Consider the following 21,597-nt stretch of genomic DNA (forward strand, 5'->3'; position numbering starts at 1 on the left):
GAAAAAGAAAGCTGAAAGTGGGGAACCACCACATGTCCTGCAAAAGCAGCTGCACACCTCTCTCTCCCGGGTCACTGCCCCAGCCGGGGCGGGCAGGCCGTGACGGTGCAGGCGGTGATGAGGCTGGAACAGAGGTCGGGACCCCAGATGCAGGAACCAGGAGAAACAGCCGCGGTGAGGAGGAAAACAGCGTCTCAGCCAGAAGCCCCAGCAGTGCCAGCAGAGCAGCTTCCCTCCTCGGCAGCCACCGCTCCCGAGTGCCGAGCTAAGAATGGAAAGATGTCCCCAAAAACAAAAGAGACAAACCTGCCCCCATCCAAGTGATCAGCAGTTAACTACTTCTTTTGTTAACTGCTGGCATGGGCAGTTAGTGGCAGGGGAGACAATTTACATAATAATCCCAAACTACAACATCAGGATGATGAAAAATTACAAGTGAGATTTTGTTCTCATTTCTTAACATATTATGAGTATGTAGGTGACAAGTATTTTGTGAAGCTAACGGTCATACTTTAGCCAAACCTTTGGACATCTGCTTGTTCAAACTGAATTTTAGACTGGCCTTCTAGGCATGTCTTACATAAATCAGGCAATTACATCACTATGAATGATGTACCTCAAAGTGTAAGGTTATTTTAATACAGACAGTATGGGATTCCCTGGTGTACACAAGATTGTAAGCTCTTAAGACTCAGTAAAACAGGAGAATTTGTGTTTTCCCTATTTAAAAAATAACAGTGATGTATTTTATTTCACTAGGTACAAAACCAAAAAAGGCAAAAAAAAATGAGCCTACAAGTAGGAGGAATATTACATACTCTTTCTAATTGTACAGTAGATATTGCTGAAAGGAAAACAAAACCTAGTATGTTCTTTGGTACCAATGGAATAACAAAAACAGGCTTTTCTCTGGCCTTGCCTTGTTAGTTTGATGGTCAGCTGTTCTGTAGTGTGTTGGCACAAGGGTTAGGGCAAGGACAGAGCCTGGCTGTGGCAAAAACACCTCTCTGTTCCTGTTTGTACCTGAACTCAACAACCAGTTGCTCTTCTCTGGGTGGCGATACAGCCTAATGTAAACAGCAGAGCTACTATTGGAGCTTCCCAAAGGAGGAACTGGTCCCAGAGCTTTTAAGGCTATTGCTGGTTCACCAACCTACTGATGTTGGAACTTGAACAATTTAGTAAGTTGAGAGGGAAGAAACGTACAGAAAGGGAAACTTAGGAAATGACCTCTGTTTCTCAGGCAATTAGTCATCACGTGGGAATCGGAACCTTAAAGATGGAACAGCTTTGTATTTTTTCTTGTGGTGATCCATCAGTTGCTCGGTGCAGTTACATTATTACATACAGTATGTGGTATTATCAAGTATGACATGGCCTTCTCCTGTCATGTATGCTAACACTGGATGGTAATGGGAAAATGGCTGATGCTTGACCAAGTTAGTCCTTATGAAGTTCTTGTACTTTCACATCATATTGGTTTAAATGTCAACAGAAAACATTTGCACAGCATTGTTATGCTGTCTTTCTGGTAACTGCAGATTAATATTTTGGTAGTATGGAGGATTTGCTGTTGCTGTAACACAAGATTAGCTTGTAAAGGAGATTGCCTTGTGACAGGAGTTGGAAAAGAAGGATGATGAAGAAGAGAAATCTGAAGATGAGAAAGACAGAACAAAAGACAAAGAAAGTGACGATGATAAAGCAGAAGAACCAGAGGAATATGATGAAGAGGAACAAGAAGAGGTATAATGTTAGTTTTCCTAGTTGTACAAAGTCACATCTCACCCGTTGAGTAGTGTGTGGGCTGGCAGCCAAAGTCCCCACCTTTTCTGATGCCAAGGGAGATTGTTGTGGGAGGCATTATTACATTCATGATCTTTGTTGAACTATATTTTGTTGTAGTTAATTTAAATGGGTGGTTTAGGCTTATTAACACAAAGAGCTCTGAAAAAACAGCTCTTGCACACAGGAATGTGTCCTGCCACAATCAATACATAAAAATCAACTCTTTCATCACTAAAACATTGATGCCTCTTCTTTCACGGATATCAGAACTTCATTATAGTATTTTCCTTTCTGTTTCCCAAGAAAATAAAAAAACTACTACTGTTTTGAAATTTGAGCACTCAAGTGCAATTTAAAGTGTATTTATTTTATAAATTGTCTTCTCCACAGATTTTCTTTTTTCCATTCATTTAGGAAAACGACTACATTTCTTCTATTTTGAAGATGGAGATGACTTTGGTGCTGTCAGTGATGACAATATGGATGAAGCAACATACTAATTGTGGTTGCTAGGTGCTACACTGCTCAAGCCTTACCCTACTTGAATTCTGGAGGTGGCTGAGTATCAAGAGACCTAATGCTTTAGTTCTGTTGGGTTTTAAGCAGACTCTCCAAAACCATGTTGGAGTTTAATTGTACTATGCTGTAAAACAGGATATGGGATTCTTTGTTTAGTTCTTTTGACAAGTCTTTTGCAGACATGCGCCTTTTTAAGGTCCTCTGGGATGCCTAGTGATGGAGTAAGCTATATGGCATTGTGTTGCCTCTGCACAGAAAAAGAATGTATGCATTTTACTTGAAATTGTGCCTAAGCATTTGCACTAGTCAGTTCTATGCCTCAGCAGTGAAATCTTGAAAGAAATAATTAAATTCTTGATGACTGCAGCAAATAAAAAAAAAGAGAGAGATGGCCTTCAAGGACATAAACTGCTCACATTTGGCAGCTGACTTCTCCGAAGAAACGTACGTACCTTCTGAGTTCAGGTGACTAAAAATAGTTGATCCCTAAGCACTTTACTATAAACTGACTTGAAAGAACCTTAGTAATATAGACAAACAACATGACAGTAATTTGAATAGCCATTACTATAGTTAGAAAACACATTGCCTTTAGCACTTTGGTAAAATGTATTACATTACCTTTATGAACCAGCACAGGTCACAGTTAAGGAGACTTTGATTTATAAAGAATATATGACAGAATTTAAGAAATTATAGAATCCTGGTTTACACCAATTAGTGAAAATTTTAGTTCTTTGCCTCAGTTTCTCTGCCTGTTGCAAACTTTACCTGACAGAGCTATTAAGTGACATAGCACATGATAGGTGTCTTATGTAATTGTTCACGCATTTGTTTACTTTCCTACAGAACAAACAAGACAGAAACAGCCATCAAATCAATGGAAAATAAAACCAAAAAATATAAGAATGTGGTGAAGTATTTTTATGCATGAGATTTTTGTTAGAAAAACAAGGGAAGAATGCTGAAAATAACAAAACCAGAATGTTTGGAAACATCAATTTTATTTAAGAACCAACAGCTAAATTGTTGAAAAATTATTACTTAGATACTTGAAGAATATAGTGACAATGCATTCCTTGTGTCCTGTTGTCTTTTGATGGTCTAAAATACTATTGGTCAGTGTTACTACATTACTGTTGATCAGGGTTGTTTTTTGTTGGTGGTTGGATTTTTTTCATGTTTCTTAAAGCCTTATGTTCCAGGTAACTAGTGCTGTTATCGAGTCTAATAAAAAGTTTTAAACAAAACCAAGTCTTTACCAGCAAAGGACACTACAGAAGTTTTCCCTGCATGTCTGTCAAGCAATACTTCACCTGACTGGTGACTTTCAAACAGTTCTGCATTATTCTGTGAACTTCTGTATGCAGTAAAAATTTGGTCCTTAAGGTGCAGCTTTTAAGTGTTCTGATAAAATATGTATCGCATGTAAAGGAAATAAAATTAAAATGCTATGCAGGTCACACCTCAGAGGTATACCACTTTTATTTTGAAGTGTTCTTTGACTAAAAATGTTTAATAAACATTCTGTTGCACCGCATAGGAAGTAGTTTTCTGTTTTCTTTTTAACATCACATGTCAGCAGTTGGGTGTGGCTGCTTCGTCCATGCGATACACAAAACAGAAGATGTGAGGTGAGGCAAGCATGTTGGAAATTAAATTCACTTGCCATAATTATAACTGCTTCTGCTGCCTGTTTACCCCATGCAAGGTGAATAGTAAGACTCCCTGACTCCTACACAAGGAATGCAAATAGATGCTTTTGTCAAAGACGTAACTACAAAACTAACACTGTAAAAGAATTACTGCACGAGTTATCATTTGTTTGCCAGCTGTGGCTTGCCTGAACAAGTACAATACCTTATTCTACAGCAGAAGTAATTCTAGAGGACCACTCATCACACTGGTAATGGGCGAGACCAGTGTCCCCCTACTGCACTATTGAGAAATGTTACTCTAGCAAAAATATCAGATTGTTTTGAGACCTTTAAAAGGTAAACTGTAGTCATCTCTGTTCTCCAGAGGGAACTGCAAAGTCTTAGGCTAGACCCTCTAGGATGAGTTTAACAATAGCAAATGGGGCCATTTTTTAGGAACAGGCCAAGTTCTGCAAGGGCACAGCTTTGTGCCAAGGAACTTCTGAAAGCAGTGAGATTGTGCTTCTCCAGAGGTGAAACACTTGCAGCAATTTTAGAACCTGATTTTCTGATTGCCTAGAAGTTACTGCAAGACCATGATGGTAAAACTGTTCTTTGGTTTTCAGCAAACTTCAGATTTGGGCAGGCATATATTCAAGTCCTGTATTTATAGCATAGCAGAAGAACATTGCTTTCAATGTGTGTAGTCATACCCCCATCTAAGAACTTCACTGATCCCTACCTTAATTTTTCATACCTACTTCTGGGAATTAACAAGTTCTCAGAAACTTATGCAGAAAAGTTCCAAGTTTACAAGGCATGAACAGGATAAAGGATTAAGGCTGCAGTTATGGAATGCTAGATGTAAATGCTATATGCATCTACTGCCAACAAAATACTTGCTGGCCAAGGATTTTTATTTTATATCATACATAAAAATTGGCCAAAACAAATACAAGTAGTGGCCTCCCGTAATAAAACATGCACAGTATGAACAGTTAAAATATATATTATATGCACCATTTTCACTGCTGTCTAAAATAAAAATTTTTATTTTACATGTATTACTTATGTTCCTCTAAAAGCAGAAGAGCAGAAGTATTTAAGACTTTCATCCTCATTCAGAAGCATTTTACAAAGTTGTACTTTCAGCCTTTATAAAAGTTATACAAAGACTATTTGTGACAACATACTCCAAAGGATAGCAGATTTAAAACAGTTACATTTTATATGATCCAACAGTGCAATATGCACTTAACATTAAAACCAACTTCCTGACCAACGTGTTGCAATTAATCCAAAAGGTGATTTACAACTCAGCTCTTTTGTGTTTTACTTGTAACAAGTCAGTTAAGAATAACTTTACAGATTTTAACTTAAATCAGATTTAAGTTTCCTACAGAGCAATTACCTTGTTTATTCAGGGCCAACATGGGATGATGCATTGCCAGTCATGTTGTACTTTGGAAAAAATCAGTAAAAACCCCTGCATCCCAGCAGAAAGCCATGCCAGTTGACGCTTTTACAGATTACCAGGACCAGGAGTCCTACAATCTTGCAAAGAGACCTAGTGCATCTTCTGATAAAGTTAACTCTCTAATTAAAATGTGCTGGATAAAACACACTATGTAATACATTTGTAAAAATTAGCCAGGCTTTTGGTTAGAATGTAACAGCTGTCCCTTTTTGTTCTTCCAATGACTACTTATCCCAACATAAATCAAGGGCCATCACCCTTAACTCCCTGACAGTAAGCCACAGGCCTTCCACCATTAAAAGCCCGAACTCTGGGATACAGCAGGTATCGCTTCATCTGCACCAGCACATAACAAAAAGCATCAGTTAACCATAGACTTTGTATCCATACATCAACAGAGACCCTCCTGACCTAGTCAAACCACAACTGAAGTTAATTTCACCTCAGCACCAATGACAATTTAATACCCATCAGTTCAGGTATGTGCAGGTACGTTGCATCATCACAACAGTGAATTAAATGTTCTTTGACAAATTTGTAAGAAATGGAAGAATAAAGTATTAGAACTGTTAAGATTTCAGAAACAGAACGATGGGAGTAAAAGCAAACTAGTTAAGTAAGCTTTCAGCAAAAAACCTGACATGTTATATACTAAATTTCATCCCATACAGAAAGCATTTGTCTTCATGTGCCAAAGTTCTCCCATCTGGATTGAAGCAAGTCCTTTTAAAGCTTTAACCATAGAAGCTGTATCACTTTAGCCACCATGAAGTATTTGGGGATGCATTTTTTCATATAGCATTACCTAGAACTGGTACCTCAGTGTTTGTGGGTTTATTACTGGCATACTGTCATCATGCAAATAACTATTATTTTAAAAGACCTATGAAAACAAGGGTTATGTGAGCCATTAAACTCATGCCTGTTTGTAATCCCTTTTCTGATGTGGAGACTATGAGGAGGCTCACCATCTCCACTGCTGTCCCTTTGAACAAAGGAATCAAAGCCACAGGTTCACTTACCTAACTGTACACCATTTTCCTTCAAGGTTTGGCCTGCCCTCACTTTCAGTGTGACACCAGTTAGACAATTCATGTTCATACACTTGCCATGCTAGTGAAGACTCTCTGCCCCACTTCTTGGGGCACCCTAAGAATAGATGGAGCCTAAGTCTTTACTCTAAGAACCTCATAAAGCCCTTTGGAATACCTCAATAGGAAGGAAACATTCACTTTACCAGATTTTTTATACTACATATACTTAGCTAAGATACTCAATGGAAAGCTTACAATAGTAGTTTAAAGGATACTGATTGTTTTTCCACTTCCCTCTTTGTAAGTCCTAATCAAATTAGTTATCATGGGCTTTGGTAATAAGTAGTATTTTGAGCAGGGCAATGGAATTCTTGCTACACAAGGTAAACACAACAAAAAATTACAGGCACCATCTCAGTTTTTATTTAAAAATATGCTGAGTACACAAGCACCTCCTTCTTTCTGTAGGAAGAGTCCAGAGTTGTGGTGTTTTATTTTGTTTGTTGTTGGTCTGTTTTTATCTTGTAGCATTTTCAGATGGGGAAGAAAAAGAGGGGAAAACCAAAGCTGATCATGAAACTCCAAGTGAAACATTCAAGAAAAGAGTGGTTGATAAATACACTACTTTGTAAAGAAGTCTGAAGCTGCAACTTGTTTTTACTGCTGCAGTTTGCTAGCAGGCATTAATATCATTTGAAGTTTTCTAGCAGATTTCATGACAAAGTGTTTGAGGTTCATGGGCAGAAGACCACTAACATACCCAGTAGCTACATGACAGTGTCTGAAGAATGAGTTGGTCCTGAACTGGGACTGACTAGAGGGGAAAAACCAAATTCATTAGCATAAAATAAAAACTACTGGAGCAGTCAGAGCAACGTGTCACACCTCTGCACTTCTTTCATTCTACACACAGCTGACCAGATGAGAATGCAGTCCAGTTTTCAGTAGGGTATTACAGAAGGATATGAAGTTTCAGGAAGACTCTGAACTGCACTGTGTTGAGACACAGCCATCATGCACAAAGAAAACAACAAATTATCCTACTGCCTACACTGTAAAGTATAAAAGAATAGGCTGACCACAGGCACGAGAATTAAAGATTCCAGCTTAAGTATTTGCTACTGCCTCTATAAAAGTCATTTGCAAAAAAGAACTTCATAGTGGCAATTATTTGTGTTTTTTTAAAAAATCTTATTCTTTAAGGAAGATGAAATTATGAGAACAGCAGTTTATCTGATAACTGTAAACCTGATATTAAAATGTCAAGTGTACTATGAATTCTATAAATACTTCCAGATGTTTGAAAGTTAGATATCCCCATATGCCCATTTCTGGGCTGTAAAACACAGTGAGGCTCCTCATGTGTTAGTTCAAACTACATTTTTTCACCTCATCATTAATTAAAAAACATATGTCTATCAAAATAGAAAAAAGTGCAAAGCTTCAGAGACCACTTTAATTTATATCCCAATCTTGCAAACTGCCTGTCTCTGGCATATTCAGAGATTAGGTGATCCCCAGAAACAGCCCTATAGTGGAACACTGCCCATGAGGGCAAATCACACAGCAGTACTGGTTTCCTCTGCTTTCCAGGTACTTTTTTGCATTCTGTGGCTTCCCCTTTGCCTAAGGCTATGTTATGTGTCTATGAATAACAGTTGTTTGGGGTTTTCCATTGTTAATGCTGAAAGTCTCCTTGATTATCAACATTTATAATATTCACTGGATTTATTCCATTTTCTATTTGTTTCTGACGTGATACTGCTGTAACAAACAAATGTGAGGATTCCATTGCAGAATGGTGACTGACATCTGCTTTTACTAGAACTTCATAATACAGGAGATAAAAAACTGGAGTTACTATGCCAATAATCAACATTATCACTACCGCTGTCCACCATCCTATACCCCAGTCTGCTCCATAGTAAGGATCCTTGCTTTTTTTAGTTTTACCATCAGTTTCAAAACAGATCTGTTGGGCAGCTAAAGCAGAAACAACTTCATTAAGATTCTCTCTCTTTGTATCATTACACTTCACTATTTCTTCTATATCTCGATCCACTTCTTTTAAGAAGTTGCCAGCAGTCTCATTAGCAGAGAATTTATCAGAAAGTAAAGTTTCCTGTACTTCCGGGGAACAGAGAGCAGGCCGAGGGACTGGTCGTCCTTTTGGAGAGACGTGTGTTTCAGTCAGGATACTGAACTTTTTCACTGGAATTTTGACAGACCTCAGGGCAAAGAAATCTTGATCGTTGATAAGATTGTTAACTCTCTTGATATCTGCAACCTAAAAACAGAAACAACAGTTAAAACATCATAGCCCCATTGAAACAAAACTCTCTCAACAAATACTATATCCTTAAGAAACACAAGTCTTTTCTAAGGCTTTACTTTTGTTTTTTTAAGCCGATACCCGTTCAAGCGGTATGAAGTGAGAAGAGGTCAAAGACCAAATCTGACAGTAAGAAGGAAATTAATTATGAGGTAACCAACCTCTTCAGACAAGAAGACTGAAAATCACTTCACACATACATATTTACCTAATGTGTTCATCCATCAGCTGCCAACTATGCCTGTGAAATCAATGAGACTTTACCTCCGTGTTTTCAAATTATGTAAATTACTGAGTTCCTAATTAAATTGAAAACTTCTGAGTAAGGAATATTACAAATTATGAGCTTCCAATTTATCTAGACACAGCTGTGCTTTTTGCTGCTTCTGGGAGCTAAGAAGAAACGAACTATTACTTAGAACTGTCTTCCATGCTACCCAAGTCAGCCCTCCCCTTTCCCTACTCTTGCTCAAAAATGAATCTCATTTTGCTCTCAATAAATTCAGATTTTAAATCTAATCCCTACTCTGCAAGGTGCCTTTGGATAATCATTGGCTTCATTCTGACACAGTAACTCCCTCAACACAGAAGGCACAGCCACTAACTCCACCATAATGAAGTCCTTCCAAATCAGTGCTCTTCGGCAACACCTGTGATACACACAGGAATTACACCCATTTTAAGATGCACTGTACACAAGTTCACATCAACTTTGAAACATGAAAAAGTATTGCAGTTTTTATGATAGTACATTTGTTACATGCCCCACACTGTCTGCCAAATGCAGTGGTTAGTGATTCCACCACATTGGAAGTTGTATTTTCTGCCTAAAACCCTAGGATTGCTCTTCCACATTCTCTTGAATTTCCAAGAAACATCGTGACTCTGTTATCTTTCCTCTCTTATTGAGGCCTGATCTAGGAAACCTGCTCAAAATACCCAACTGCAGAGGGCTGTGAGGCCCAGAATTGGTTAATGAGGCTAAGGTCTGTCATGATTAGGCAACAGTTATGTTAAGACTTTAGTACTCAAGCTAACAACAGGAGGCCCCCAATTCTGTTTCCGCTCGAAGAATTAGATGATAGCAAAATCCAAATATGGCTTTTGAATTTGACCTTTTGGCATCTGCGCACATAGCAGTCAGTCCCACCAGCACACGCAGCTCATTTCATGTTAAAACTGGAAATATGAACCATGATAGACGGCACTGCCTTAATTAGTAGGTGAGCAGCCAAAATTGCTGGGTAGGCAGAACATGCGCCAGACTAAGGTAAGAACCGAGCTAGAAGGAGTGAGCACCAAAAAGAGTGCACAGGGGCAGAAGGCTCCCAACGGCACAACATCTTCAGGCTTAAAATATTTAGACAATTCAGCAGAGTTCAAAAAGCCTACAGTTTCCCCCGCACTTTAATGGAATTAGGGCTCCACACAAACCCTTACGATGGTTCAGCAACAGACCCACTCATCAGTCTGACAGCGGGGATGGCACTGGGAGCGCCGACCTTTGACTGTAACCTATAGTCTCAGAGACAGCGTCACAAGCAAAGCCACGCACTTGTTCCTTGCGTTTCCATGAGCTTTAGAGGGAGAAGCCCCCATACTGGGAGCTGCCACACGGGCACTTTGACGTCATTTTCCCCTGCTGGGGCCGCGGCGCCCTCGGCCGGGCCCGGCCCTTACCGAGCAGCAGAACTGCAGCGCGATGGCGTTCAGCGTGTCCCCCTCGCCGATGTCCTTCGTCAGCAGCACGATGTCATCCAGCCTGTCCCTCGAAGCGCTGCGCCGGACCTTCTCCCTGCCCCGCGGCCGCAGCTCCGACAACTCGCCCTCCTCCTCCGGGCCGTCGCTCTCCGCGCTGCCTAGGGGACACAGGTGGCCGCCGGAGGCCGGCTGCGCCACGGCGGGCGCGAGCGGGACGGTGCCTGGGGCCCTGCCGGCCATGCTCCGCGGGCGGCCCGGCCCTGACACTGGCACCACAGCCGCGGCGCCCTCCACCTCCTCCGCAGCGTTCGCCGGCTTCGCCGCCCGAGCAGGGGAGGGTAAAGGGAAGGCGGGGCGCGGCAGCGCCCCGCTCCGCGGCCCTGCTGCCCCCGCCCCTGGCCCTGGCCCTTACCCGGCCCTGCTAGCCCCGCCGCGCCCCGCCCAGCCCGCCTTGAACGGCCTTGCTACGACCCTACTCCGCCCTGCTCTGCTCCCGCACGGCGCGACCCGCGGACCTGCACGGTCCTGCTGCCCCCGCCCCGCACGGCCCGGCCCGGCCCGGCCCGCAATGGCCGCGTCTCCGCCACGTCTGCAGTCCCGGGCCGACCCGGCCGCGCCGCCCTCTGAGGGCGCGGGAGGCGCCGCCAGGCCCGGCCGTGCGGCCCGCAGGGGCTGACGTGCGGGGGCACGAGCCCGGCCCTCCTGCCAGAGCCCGGCCCCGCCACCCGACCCGGCCCCGCCACCCGACCCGGCCCCGCCGACGACCCGGCCCCGCCGCCCGACCCGGCCCTGCCGCAGCGAGCGCCGTCGCTGGGCCACTCTCGGTCCCGCGGCCCGGCGCTGCCGGGCGGGGAAGCGCTTCCACCTCCCGTTCCCCCAGAGCCGCCCGTGTGCCAGGCCTGCCGTGGGGTTTTCTTTTTACTAACATCGCTCTTGCTGATCCTTTTTCTGAAGGCACGGTGGCTGCTCGGGTACGAAGCCGCCATGTATTTTATTTGGGCCAGTCAGACGACCTTTCTGAGACCCCGTTTTTGCTTGTTGGTGTTTGCAGCTCCCGCACATTCTGTACCTTTTCAGTCCTGCACTGCTGCGCCCTCAGAAGGTCCCAGGCAGCTTCTCTTTACCCCTCACCTGTCGCCTCCGGACTAGGCTGCCGAGGTACAGCCGTGCAGCCCATGTTGGTGTATGTTTTTCACGAGAGAAACGGTCTATTAAGCCCTGTAGGTATTTCAACTTCCCCTGCTAAAGTCATTTTCACTGTAAAAGACTGGAAGCAGCTGTTTGGGTGCTGAGGAAATAGACTTTCTAGTCTAACTAGTAAATTAAACCTACTGTGGATTTTTCCTAACTCAGCATTAGAAGGAAGTTTTTGATTACACCAAGTACAGCATTCCTTACAAAAACGGACAGGTCCAAGGTTAAGCTAAATATGTAATAAAAAACGATTGCATGTTTGCTAAAGACAAATGCGTTTGCAAGTCTGGTTCCCATAACGATTAAAGTAATTTTAAATAATGCATTTTTTCCTTTTGTTTTTGAGCTGTGTTATACAATGTTTCCAGACTTTTCTGAACACCCAAAGTGGCTAGAAATGTGTTTGGCATTTACAAAGAAAAATTTTTTTATGGCTTTAGTTTTGCGAACTGGATGACTTGAGTCTGAGGACATAAACCTAAGAGCTAAGGATTGTGTGGCTCTATTAAGTGTGACATTCACAGCCACAGAAGCTTAACTGGAGCCACATTTCCAGGCACTGTCAAGGTACAGTGTGTTCTTGTGACTCAGGCAATTTTAAAGGTAAATATATATATTTTTTTAATCTATACACATACATATATTGGTACCTAAATCAGTGTCCAATTGTGAATGAGAGGTGGATCAATTAAAATGAAAGTATTAATAAGGCTGTCTAGGTACTCTCTAGCCAAATAGCATCAATAAGAAAAGCAGTACCTTTTGCGTAGACATTCTGTCAAGAACATGGATTTTCTGTGTTGTAAGAGAAGGTTTGCCTGAAAGAATATGGATATTCTCAGGTACATGCTGTCAGTAAGCATAAAATAACAAGCTGGCCTTATCAGGGGGGTCTGAACACCGCCCTTTGCAGAGAAGCATGGAACAGTACTAACATTTAAACAGAATTTCCTTCCAGCAGGAAGTTGGGCCCAGCTAGTAGAAGCTAATTTCAGGCTTTCTTACTCTGCATTCGTTAAAGTATTGCAGCAGATGCCAAGCGTAATTAGAATTTCCTCAACCCAAAGTTTCTTACAAGTCAAGAGACTATTTCTAACCTAACCAGAGGTATTTTCTTGGCATTTAGACCCACATAACATTTTCCTTGTTGAGTGTTCTAGGTGTGGTTTCTCCTGGAAGGCTCAATTTCTTCTTTTATAGCATCTTCCCAATCAAAGCCTGCTCAGAAATAAGCCATTTATTTTTATCATGGGTCAGATGCACAGCTTGTGCTGATTAACATAGCTGCATTGAAGGCTTGGATACAGCCTCACATAAAAGCCTGTGTCCAACAAAGACAAGCTTGGACTGTCATTACATGACAGATGTGAGAAATACTAGTTGAAGTTCCAGAATGATTTTATGTCTTTCTGGGGATGCCAAATGCAAGTAGAATGAATCTTCCACCAGCTGTATTTCCAGAAAGAGCACTCTTCAAGATTATAAAATGGAATTAATTTCCCATAAACCCTGAGTTTTCTTATGGGATCTCAAATTGAAGAAAATTAATATTAACTTTGCGAATGAGGATTTCATCTATTAAGAGGGGTCGTGCCACATCTGGCAAGGAATAACTGCGGTACCAAACAGTTTTGTTTTGCTTTTTAAAGAAAGCTTTCAGTAATAGAAGTGAAACAACTGTAGTTGTCCATAGCTGGGAAACTGATGACTGAGACCCTATTGATGCTGTTGAAAGACTGTTTTATGAGACCCTTCTGGGTGGTGTGTGGACCCGGAGAGGAGTTTGATGGCAGACTTCATATGCAGCGATGTCTGCAGCAGTGTCTAAGGATTGTCCCATCATACACCACTAATGGCATATCCTTTTGAAGGTTTTCTTGAATCTTTGGGTGGTGAGGCTGCAGAAAAGATCAGGACAGGGAATTTCACTATTTCTTTTGTCTAAAGAGGTGTGCCATCAGGTCAAAAAAGAACTGCTGAAGCAGCACTCTGCCTTAGAGGGCGAAAGAAAGTACTGGAGTTTGCTTTGACCCTGCTACACCCGTGTGTAACCATTTGTAACTACTGACATTTTCCCATCAATAACAAAAGAGTATATTCCAAACCTGATGAACAAGACTGGAGCTGCCATGAATGATAATAGGGATACAGCCTTTCTCCATCCCCGCCTAAGTTACTTTGCATATCCTAATAGTGCATTCTTAATGAGGAACAGGGTCAGTGTTAATCACTCCATGGCATTCCAACAGCAAAAGCATGGATCTGTACCACATTCCCCTTGGTCATGTTATGTCTTATATGGCCTGATCAGAGCTAGGAAGTTAAGCATACACATAGGAATATTCAAAAGATCTTAAGAAATTAATAGAAAGGAATTTTAAAGGGAGGGCTAGTATAACTTGCTAGTGATTTTTAATTAAAAAATTCCCAAAGATATTCTTTCCATCTCGAAACTACCTACATGTCATGTGCCACCACTGTTTTTGTAAGTCACTATATAATTTTGGACCACAGGTCTAGATTTGCATTTAGATTGCTACTGTCAAGTATCCAATATTTTAATTGCTTGAGTGACATGATAAGTTATGACTCATGTAGAGATTCACTCAGAATTAAATGTACAGCCTTTGTCTGTCTTTGTTTCCCTGCTAATTACTTGGAAATGGTAGTAAAATTGTAGGAAATAATAATATCAAGGTAAATCTGCACTCCAGTGGAGACCAAATAAAGTTATTAAGCTTTAACTGTAAAAAGCAGTAAGAGGAACTACTTAAGAACACCAGAAGTATGTGACAAATAATGCTAAACCTACAGGCACTGTGTGGTCTATTCTCCAGTGGAAATGTTTGCATGTACACATTTAGCTCTAAGGATGAAATCATTTGGGTTGGAAAAGAGACAGTAAGATCATTGAGTCCAACCACTGATCCTCAAAACTAGCAGAAACTGGTTTTAGGTAGCAAAGCTCCAACTCGAAACATGGGTCAAAAATGACCACAACATTTAATTCTTTAATTTAGTATTCTTATGGTTTTAATGAGAATAAATGAAACATTATCATTGAACTGAGACTGTATTTTCCCTATTTTATACTTCGCATATTTGCTATTTCCCTTTGGTCACTCAACAGGAATCAATTACTTTTAAAATTAATGCTACTTGAATGTAACGTGTATTCATAATAGAAATATGCTATGTGCCTTCCAATGCAGCCAGTAGCACGCATTGGTTGTTTGATATTTAGTTTTCAAAAAACTGTAAAGAACTGCATATTTGCTTCTGATTTATGTTTTACGTTGCTTAAGTATCCTCTGAATAAGAAAATCTATCAGTTATGATAAAACCAGTATGAAAAAATGGAACAGAGGTTCCTGAAAATTTCTTTCAAACTATTCATAGATAGATTTTTCTGTAAGATTGTGGATTCCTTCCTATTTGTATACTTCTATTGATGAATAAATATTTCGCTAGTGTGATAAGTGAAGTGTTTTGGGTTTTTTCTTGTTTTGTTGTTTGTGGGGTTTTGTTACTGTTTGGGGTTTTTGTTTTCAAGATTACCATAGATTACTTCCTGTTTTTACTGGATGGTTTTGACTGTAATGAAATCTAGAAATAGCTGTTACTTTTTCACACGTTTTCACTGAGTAAAATAAAGAACCGTTTAGATATTCATCTTGTTTTCTCTCTGAGGGAATTTTTGCACTGCCCTGGAGCCTTTACCACATTTGTTTTTAATTAATTAAACATTCGGAATTTGTTGTCTTCTATTCGCTGCTTTGTTTAGACCCTTGGGTTTGGGCAACTTGGTTTCTCTGGATCCTCTGTGGGTTCTAGCATTGTTTTTAAAATGTGGACATCAGTATTTACGCAACTTCAGGTATCCTCCCTGTTGGTGCTTCACGCAAAAGTAAATGACTCCACCACCCCAACTACTAGTCACTAATCTATTGTTTATGTATCTGAAGATCACACTTGTTTTTTGTTTTTTTTTTTCCCCTGGTTACAGAAACACATTGGGCACTTACGATGAGCTGTTTCTCTGCTTGAGTTTCTTCAGATGAATACGATTCAGAAGACCTCTATTTTAGCTTTGAAGGTATTCAGCAGAGCTAACATGATTTATTTTAATGGAGCTTACCAGGTGAGCTGTATCAATGTAATGCTGTCATTTCCTTTCTGCTAATACTGACATAGCAAACATCCAGTTGTGATTTTTATATTTACAGGGAGAGAGTGTTGAGCAGCAGATCTATTTTTAACCCTTGTTAAACTATGTAATACAAATATTTTCATTTGTTCATAATGAAATGTTTTGGCAACAACCAAAGATAGTCACGTCTCCACCTGATCCCCTCTTGCAGTTGTCGGTGATGGGAAATGGGATTTATCCTAAGACAAGAAGACCAAGTGGAAGTTGCAGGAGGAATGGGGGAGCTGTGATTATTGCAATTGACTTTGGTACACACAGGCCTACAAAATGGTATAATATACTGCTGGAGAGTGGGCTAACACGGAAAACTGTCTTTGGAGGTTTCAGGGAGCTTCCAGTGGGGATGCCTGCAGGGTATATCCAGCCTGAAAGCAGGGAACACTTACTTTTGGATGGGTAAGTAAAAGCACGAAGATCCAGTCACATATGGAGATAAAATCTAAAGTAGCTCCATAGGTGCTTTATTGCTTTGGAATTCTACATTCTGTGAGGCCAGAGACTGCAAACCTGTATGTTTGTTGCTGAACCTGCTGAACCCTTTAGACCCCCTTCGGTCATATACTGCATTGTCAATATTTCGATTCTATATTACCAAAAACCCTAATCATAGTAATTCTCATTATCAGTGCCATACTTCTTGTGCCTGACCGAGAGTCTTCTCTCTACTACTCTGCTACAAGCATGAATTTTATTCATACCTACTACCAGCAGAATGCGTTTTAAGATCTACCAGCTAGTTTTTAATCGATTTAAAAACACTGCACTGCTTCCTAGCATTGCATAGTGTCTTTATCATGATCATGTGATGTAAGGGGGGTACTTTTAATTTAGATGATCAATGGAGCATAGAGGGGTGAAAAAGTACAAAAGTACATGCTGAGAAACTAAGCAAAGTAGTATACAAAGTAACTGTATAAAGCTAGATGTTCTCCATTATCAAGGCCGTGTTCCTCTCTGACTTGGCTGCATGCATGAGAACACAGTGATGAAGGTCAGTACAGGGGGGTGAGGAAGGTAATGATGGGAGGAAGAATAGGTGGGCAGGGTTCTTACGACCACTACCCAAGAGACGAGCATGCGCAAACTGTTGCTACTTATGTAATTAATAGGCAGCGTTTGGCTGCCTCCCAGGCATCACATTATACTGCGTACTGGCCCTATATAGTGTAATGAGTAGCCAATAAATAAGGACACCAGAAGTGGGGGACCTGAGCAACACCTATCCTTCCAGTGAGCCCGTGTTAGCTCCGCGGGGATGCCCGCTAAGCTTGGATGCTGTCCAGCTTCTGCCGATCCTGGTAGTCCTGGCCTGTCTGCTCGAGGAAGCATCAGGAAGTAACTGCTGCAGCATCAACTATATCTCAACAATACAGTATCCTTTTGTATCCTGTATGAGTATTAAGAATTTTGGTTCTTATAGTCTCTCTTTGCTAACCTGTCTTAAAAATATTAAGAAATTTACTCTTGTTTTACTTCAATGAACTACTATCATAACAAAAAAACCTTATAACTGTTATTGTGTATCTTTATCTTTATTCCAGGCATGTATTCAAAACGAACTGTTACATGTGATTAAAAACTAAGTCTTCCAACACTTGAGTTCTGCTATATCAGACCAATACTGTCATTCAAATTATAGTCTATTGGAATTAAACAAGCCCTGCCTCTCCCAGCATGGCATCTCCCAGCACTCTCTGCAGCCATCAAGGCTCCAGCTCCCTGCACCCACCCCCAGGCACCTGCACCCACACGGCCCATGGCACCCTGGCACCAGCACCCTCAGCCCCAAGCCCCCGACCCTGCCCAGCACAGCCTGCGCTGCCCACCCCACGGTCACCCTGAGTGGGGACATGGGACAGCGCCCGCTGCCAGCAGCAGCAATCCGGGCAGGGCAGGGATATCGGTGGATTATTGTTGTCCACCGATATGGTGAATAGGAGCGGCACTCCTAGGAGCAGGGCTCGAAGAGCAATAGGATATGTTCTCGAGGGACAAGCTCCTTCGAAGCTCAGGGGAGGCTCCTCCCGCTCCCAACCCGGCGATGATTCCCCAAAGGAAGAGGTCCACACGAGTCGAGAGTCCACGAAGAGAAGCGAAGTTTATTGGTGTGCCCAGACTTATATAGGGTAACATGGGACTTTCTAGAACAGGGACGGAGTAAGGGGAGGAGAAAGGGAGGAGCAACACACCCCATTGGGCAGCATGCAAATTAAGGGGAGGAACAAAGGAAGAACCAATGGGAGAACTGGGTTTAAACATAACCTTATAAGGAATATGGTGCACTGCACCAAACAGGGGCCAATCAGGAGAAGGTTGGCGGGAAAATGCCCTAAGGGTCTGTGGGAAGGAGAAACCTGGACAGGGATGACTAAGGGAAAACGACTAGGGTAGCCATCTTGGAGTACATAACAACTAAACTGGGGAAACATCCCCATAGTCCTGATTCAGCCGCTTCAGGGGTTCTCCAGGTTCTTGGATCTCTGCGTCCTCATCTACCCAGCGCTTATAATATTTTTGCCATTTAATAAAGTCCTCATCTACTTGGTCTCCTCCGACACAGGGATGACCTCGCCTGCCTTTGGGCTCTGCCACGGCCCAGGGCAGTGCCAGGAGAATGGCAAGCAAAACACAGAGATCTTGGAGCCCCAAAGCCTTCAACAACAGTCCCTGCAGCTCGTAAAGCTTCTCCCCGGGTGCCATGCCCAGCCATTCCCAAGGCAGCCACAGACTTTGGGCCATGCATAGGGATTTTGCAGCCCTATGGGCTGAGCCCTGCTCTGGGCCCAGCATTGCCTTTGGCTGCAGCAGCAAGGGCAGCAGAAGGTTTGCTGCCTGCTCTGGGGGCAGCAGCGCAGGGGCCACTCCTGGCAGCTGCTGTGCCCAGTCCTGGCCTGTCAGCAAACACAGGGCTGCCACAGCTAGGGACAGCCGGCATTTCCTCTTCCTATCCTTTGCTCGTTGCAATGCATCTGGGGGCTCCTGCATTACTTTGTTTCCCCCAAAGATCTTCATCCAGAAAGAAAGATTGGTTTTCCAATGAGTTCAACCTTCCTAATGTTTCTTTCCTTTCTTTCTGACTAAGGAGCAGTACGGGCTGAGGTTCATGAGTGTCCTGACACTCTCCAACTCCTATCTGTGCAGCCACAGCCCCGGGATGCCACAGCCTTGCCTCTCCCAGCATGGCATCTCCCAGCACTCTCTGCAGCCATCAGGGCTCCCTGCCCCTGTACCCACCCTCAGGCACCTGCACCCACGCGGCCCATGGTACCCTGGCACCAGCATCCTCAGCCCCATGACCCCGACCCTGCCCACCACAGCCTGCGCTGCCCACCCCACGGTCACCCTGAGTGGGGACATGGGACATGGGACAGCGCCCGCTGCCAGCAGCAGCAACCTGGGCAGGGCAGGGATGACCTCGCCTGCCTTTGGGCTCTGCCACGGCCCAGGGCAGTGCCAGGAGAATGGCAAGCAAAACACAGAGAGCTTGGAGCCCCAAAGCCTTCAACATCAGTCCCTGCAGCTCGTAAAGCTTCACCCCAGGTGCCATGCCCAGCCATTCCCAAGGCAGCCATGGCCTTTGGGCCATGCATAGGGATTTTGCAGCCCTATGGGCTGAGCCCTGCTCTGGGCCCAGCAGTGCCTTTGGCTGCAGCAGCAAGGGCAGCAGGAGGTTTGCTGCCTGCTCTGGGGGCAGCGCAGGGGCCACTCCTGGCAGAGCCCCCTCCGTGCTGGCCAGAGCTTTGCCCTTGGGAACACTGATCTGCCCCAGCCCAGGGACACCAGCAGTACCCAGTGCTGGCACCTTCCCCAGGCCTGCCTGGGCTGCCAGTGCTCATTGGAAGGGCCTGTGTGACCACAGGAGCCTGGGAAATGGATGCACAGAAGGACAACCACACAACAGCTATGACAAATGGAAAGACTTTATAGACTTTAGAAATATTTTCTTAGTAAAATGGGCATTCTTCTTTATGAAAACAAGAATCGTCATTTTAAAAATGTCTTCTTCGTAACAACAATCATCTTCTTAGTAACAAGAACAGTCTTGTTACTTAATAAAAAGAAGTATCTTCTTAATAAAAACAACTATCCACCTAAAGAAAATCTATCTTAACAACTTATGTCTTCCTAAGAATAATTTTCTTATCAATGAAAGTATTCTATGAAAACAGCGAACTTGCAAAAAAAACCCCAAATCTTCTTTATAATAAAAGGGAACTTCTCAATAGTACAACCATCTTCTTAAAAACAACATCTTCTGAAAAACATGAACGATATAGAACATATATACAAAAAAACCTCAACTTCTTCAACATATGTACAAAGCACCAGCGGCATGGCCGAGCGTCCGTCAGCCCTGGAAGGAAAGACAGGGCACGGTCAGTGCAGTGGGGTCCTGCTGGGTCTGCCATGTGCCCCCAGGCGGGCACACGCTGGGCACAGTGGAACTGTGCGGCCAGGTCTGACCCCGGCTGGGCACGGGAGCTGGGCCCCGGTGGTGGCATGGGGCTTTTGTGGCCCAAAGCAGGGCAGGAAAGGCATGGGTGGGAGTTGTGGTGCCACAATACAGGGCACGGCCACTGTGTCCCTGAGCGGGGACACCCAGGGGCCAACCTGGCACCAGCTTATGCACTGAGCCTGGGGCAGGGATGGGGAGCACCTGCCTGTGCTGCTGCTGGTCGTGTCCTCATCCCAGGATCATTGGTTGCTCTCTATTGCATTCCTCCTCCACTTCCATCTCTTCCTCCTCTGGCAGATCGATATCCATCTCCTCATCAAGCAGGGCGCGCTGGCAGCAGCGAATGGCTGCCTTGTGCTCATTGCCGGGCACTGGCACTGCCCCATGGAACACGGACACAGCTCTGGGAGCTGGCATGTCACAGGAGCTGTGGGGCCACTTCACAGTGGGCCATGGGGATGAGGGAATAATGGTATCCTGGAGTGCTTTTTGCTTTGGCAGGGCCTTTAAAAATCATGGTGTTCCAATCAGACCAAGCTTCCAGCAGACCTGGATGCTCAAGTGCAAGCTGGCCTTGAATGTTGCCAGGGGTGGTGATCCACAGCCTCTCTGCACAGCCCCTGCCAGGGCCTCACCACCCTGAGTGCAAACCAACACCTTCCCAAAGCAAATCAAACCTGCATCCACCTCCTCCATGTCCAAGCCATGCCCCTCGTGCTCTCCCTGCAGTCCTACTCAACACTCTGTTTCCACCGTTTCTTGGGGCCCCTTGATGTCTTGCCTGCTAGCACTGAGGCTTCCTCCTGGCCAGCTCTTCTGCAGGCTCAGCCATGCCATCTCTCCTAGGGTTTTCTGAATCCACTGTGTCTGCAGCCCTTGCTCCATATCCTCTCTTGCCTTGCAGGGTAATGTCCAATGCTGAGTGAAAACCAGCTGTTCAATGTTGTTAATTAAAAATGCGGCTAAATCATTGACATTCCCTATTAAACCTGGAGTTATTAATATGGAGCTGGTTTTCCTCTAAGCTTTTAATTTCTCAAGTTTTTAATAAACACACACCTCGAAAATAGCTAATTAAGAACCCATGTAGAACTGATTTAGGTTAAAATCCTTTGTAGTTTCAATGTAAGAAGCTTGGAATTTTTTTTAACTTGCTGTGAGTTTTTTAACTTTTCGATAAGGGATGTGGCTTTGAAAGTAAAGACCGATGGGAAAAGAACAAAACTTTTGCAAGTAGAAAGTATGCCTT

General features: G+C 43.3%; 2 protein-coding genes across 2 annotated transcripts in view; one reads left to right on the plus strand and one right to left on the minus strand.

The window, feature by feature from the left end:
• POLR3G (RNA polymerase III subunit G) overlaps positions 1 to 2,288 on the plus strand; it is a 30,593-nt gene extending 28,305 nt beyond the window's left edge. The window contains 4 exon segments of the mRNA XM_071581086.1: positions 760 to 798; positions 1,589 to 1,746; positions 2,203 to 2,218; positions 2,221 to 2,288. Coding sequence (XP_071437187.1) covers positions 760 to 798; positions 1,589 to 1,746; positions 2,203 to 2,218; positions 2,221 to 2,288 — 281 coding nt within the window.
• Positions 2,289 to 4,973: 2,685 nt separating this feature from the next.
• LYSMD3 (LysM domain containing 3) lies at positions 4,974 to 11,402 on the minus strand. The gene is given in 3 exon segments (XM_071581181.1): positions 4,974 to 8,135; positions 8,137 to 8,742; positions 10,468 to 11,402. Coding segments are annotated over 3 exon segments (915 nt in total). The 5' UTR covers positions 10,729 to 11,402; the 3' UTR covers positions 4,974 to 8,087.
• Positions 11,403 to 21,597: the final 10,195 nt, after the last annotated feature.

The sequence above is a fragment of the Pithys albifrons genome, chromosome Z (assembly GCF_047495875.1).
Source record: "Pithys albifrons albifrons isolate INPA30051 chromosome Z, PitAlb_v1, whole genome shotgun sequence".
Classification (NCBI taxonomy): domain Eukaryota; kingdom Metazoa; phylum Chordata; class Aves; order Passeriformes; family Thamnophilidae; genus Pithys; species Pithys albifrons.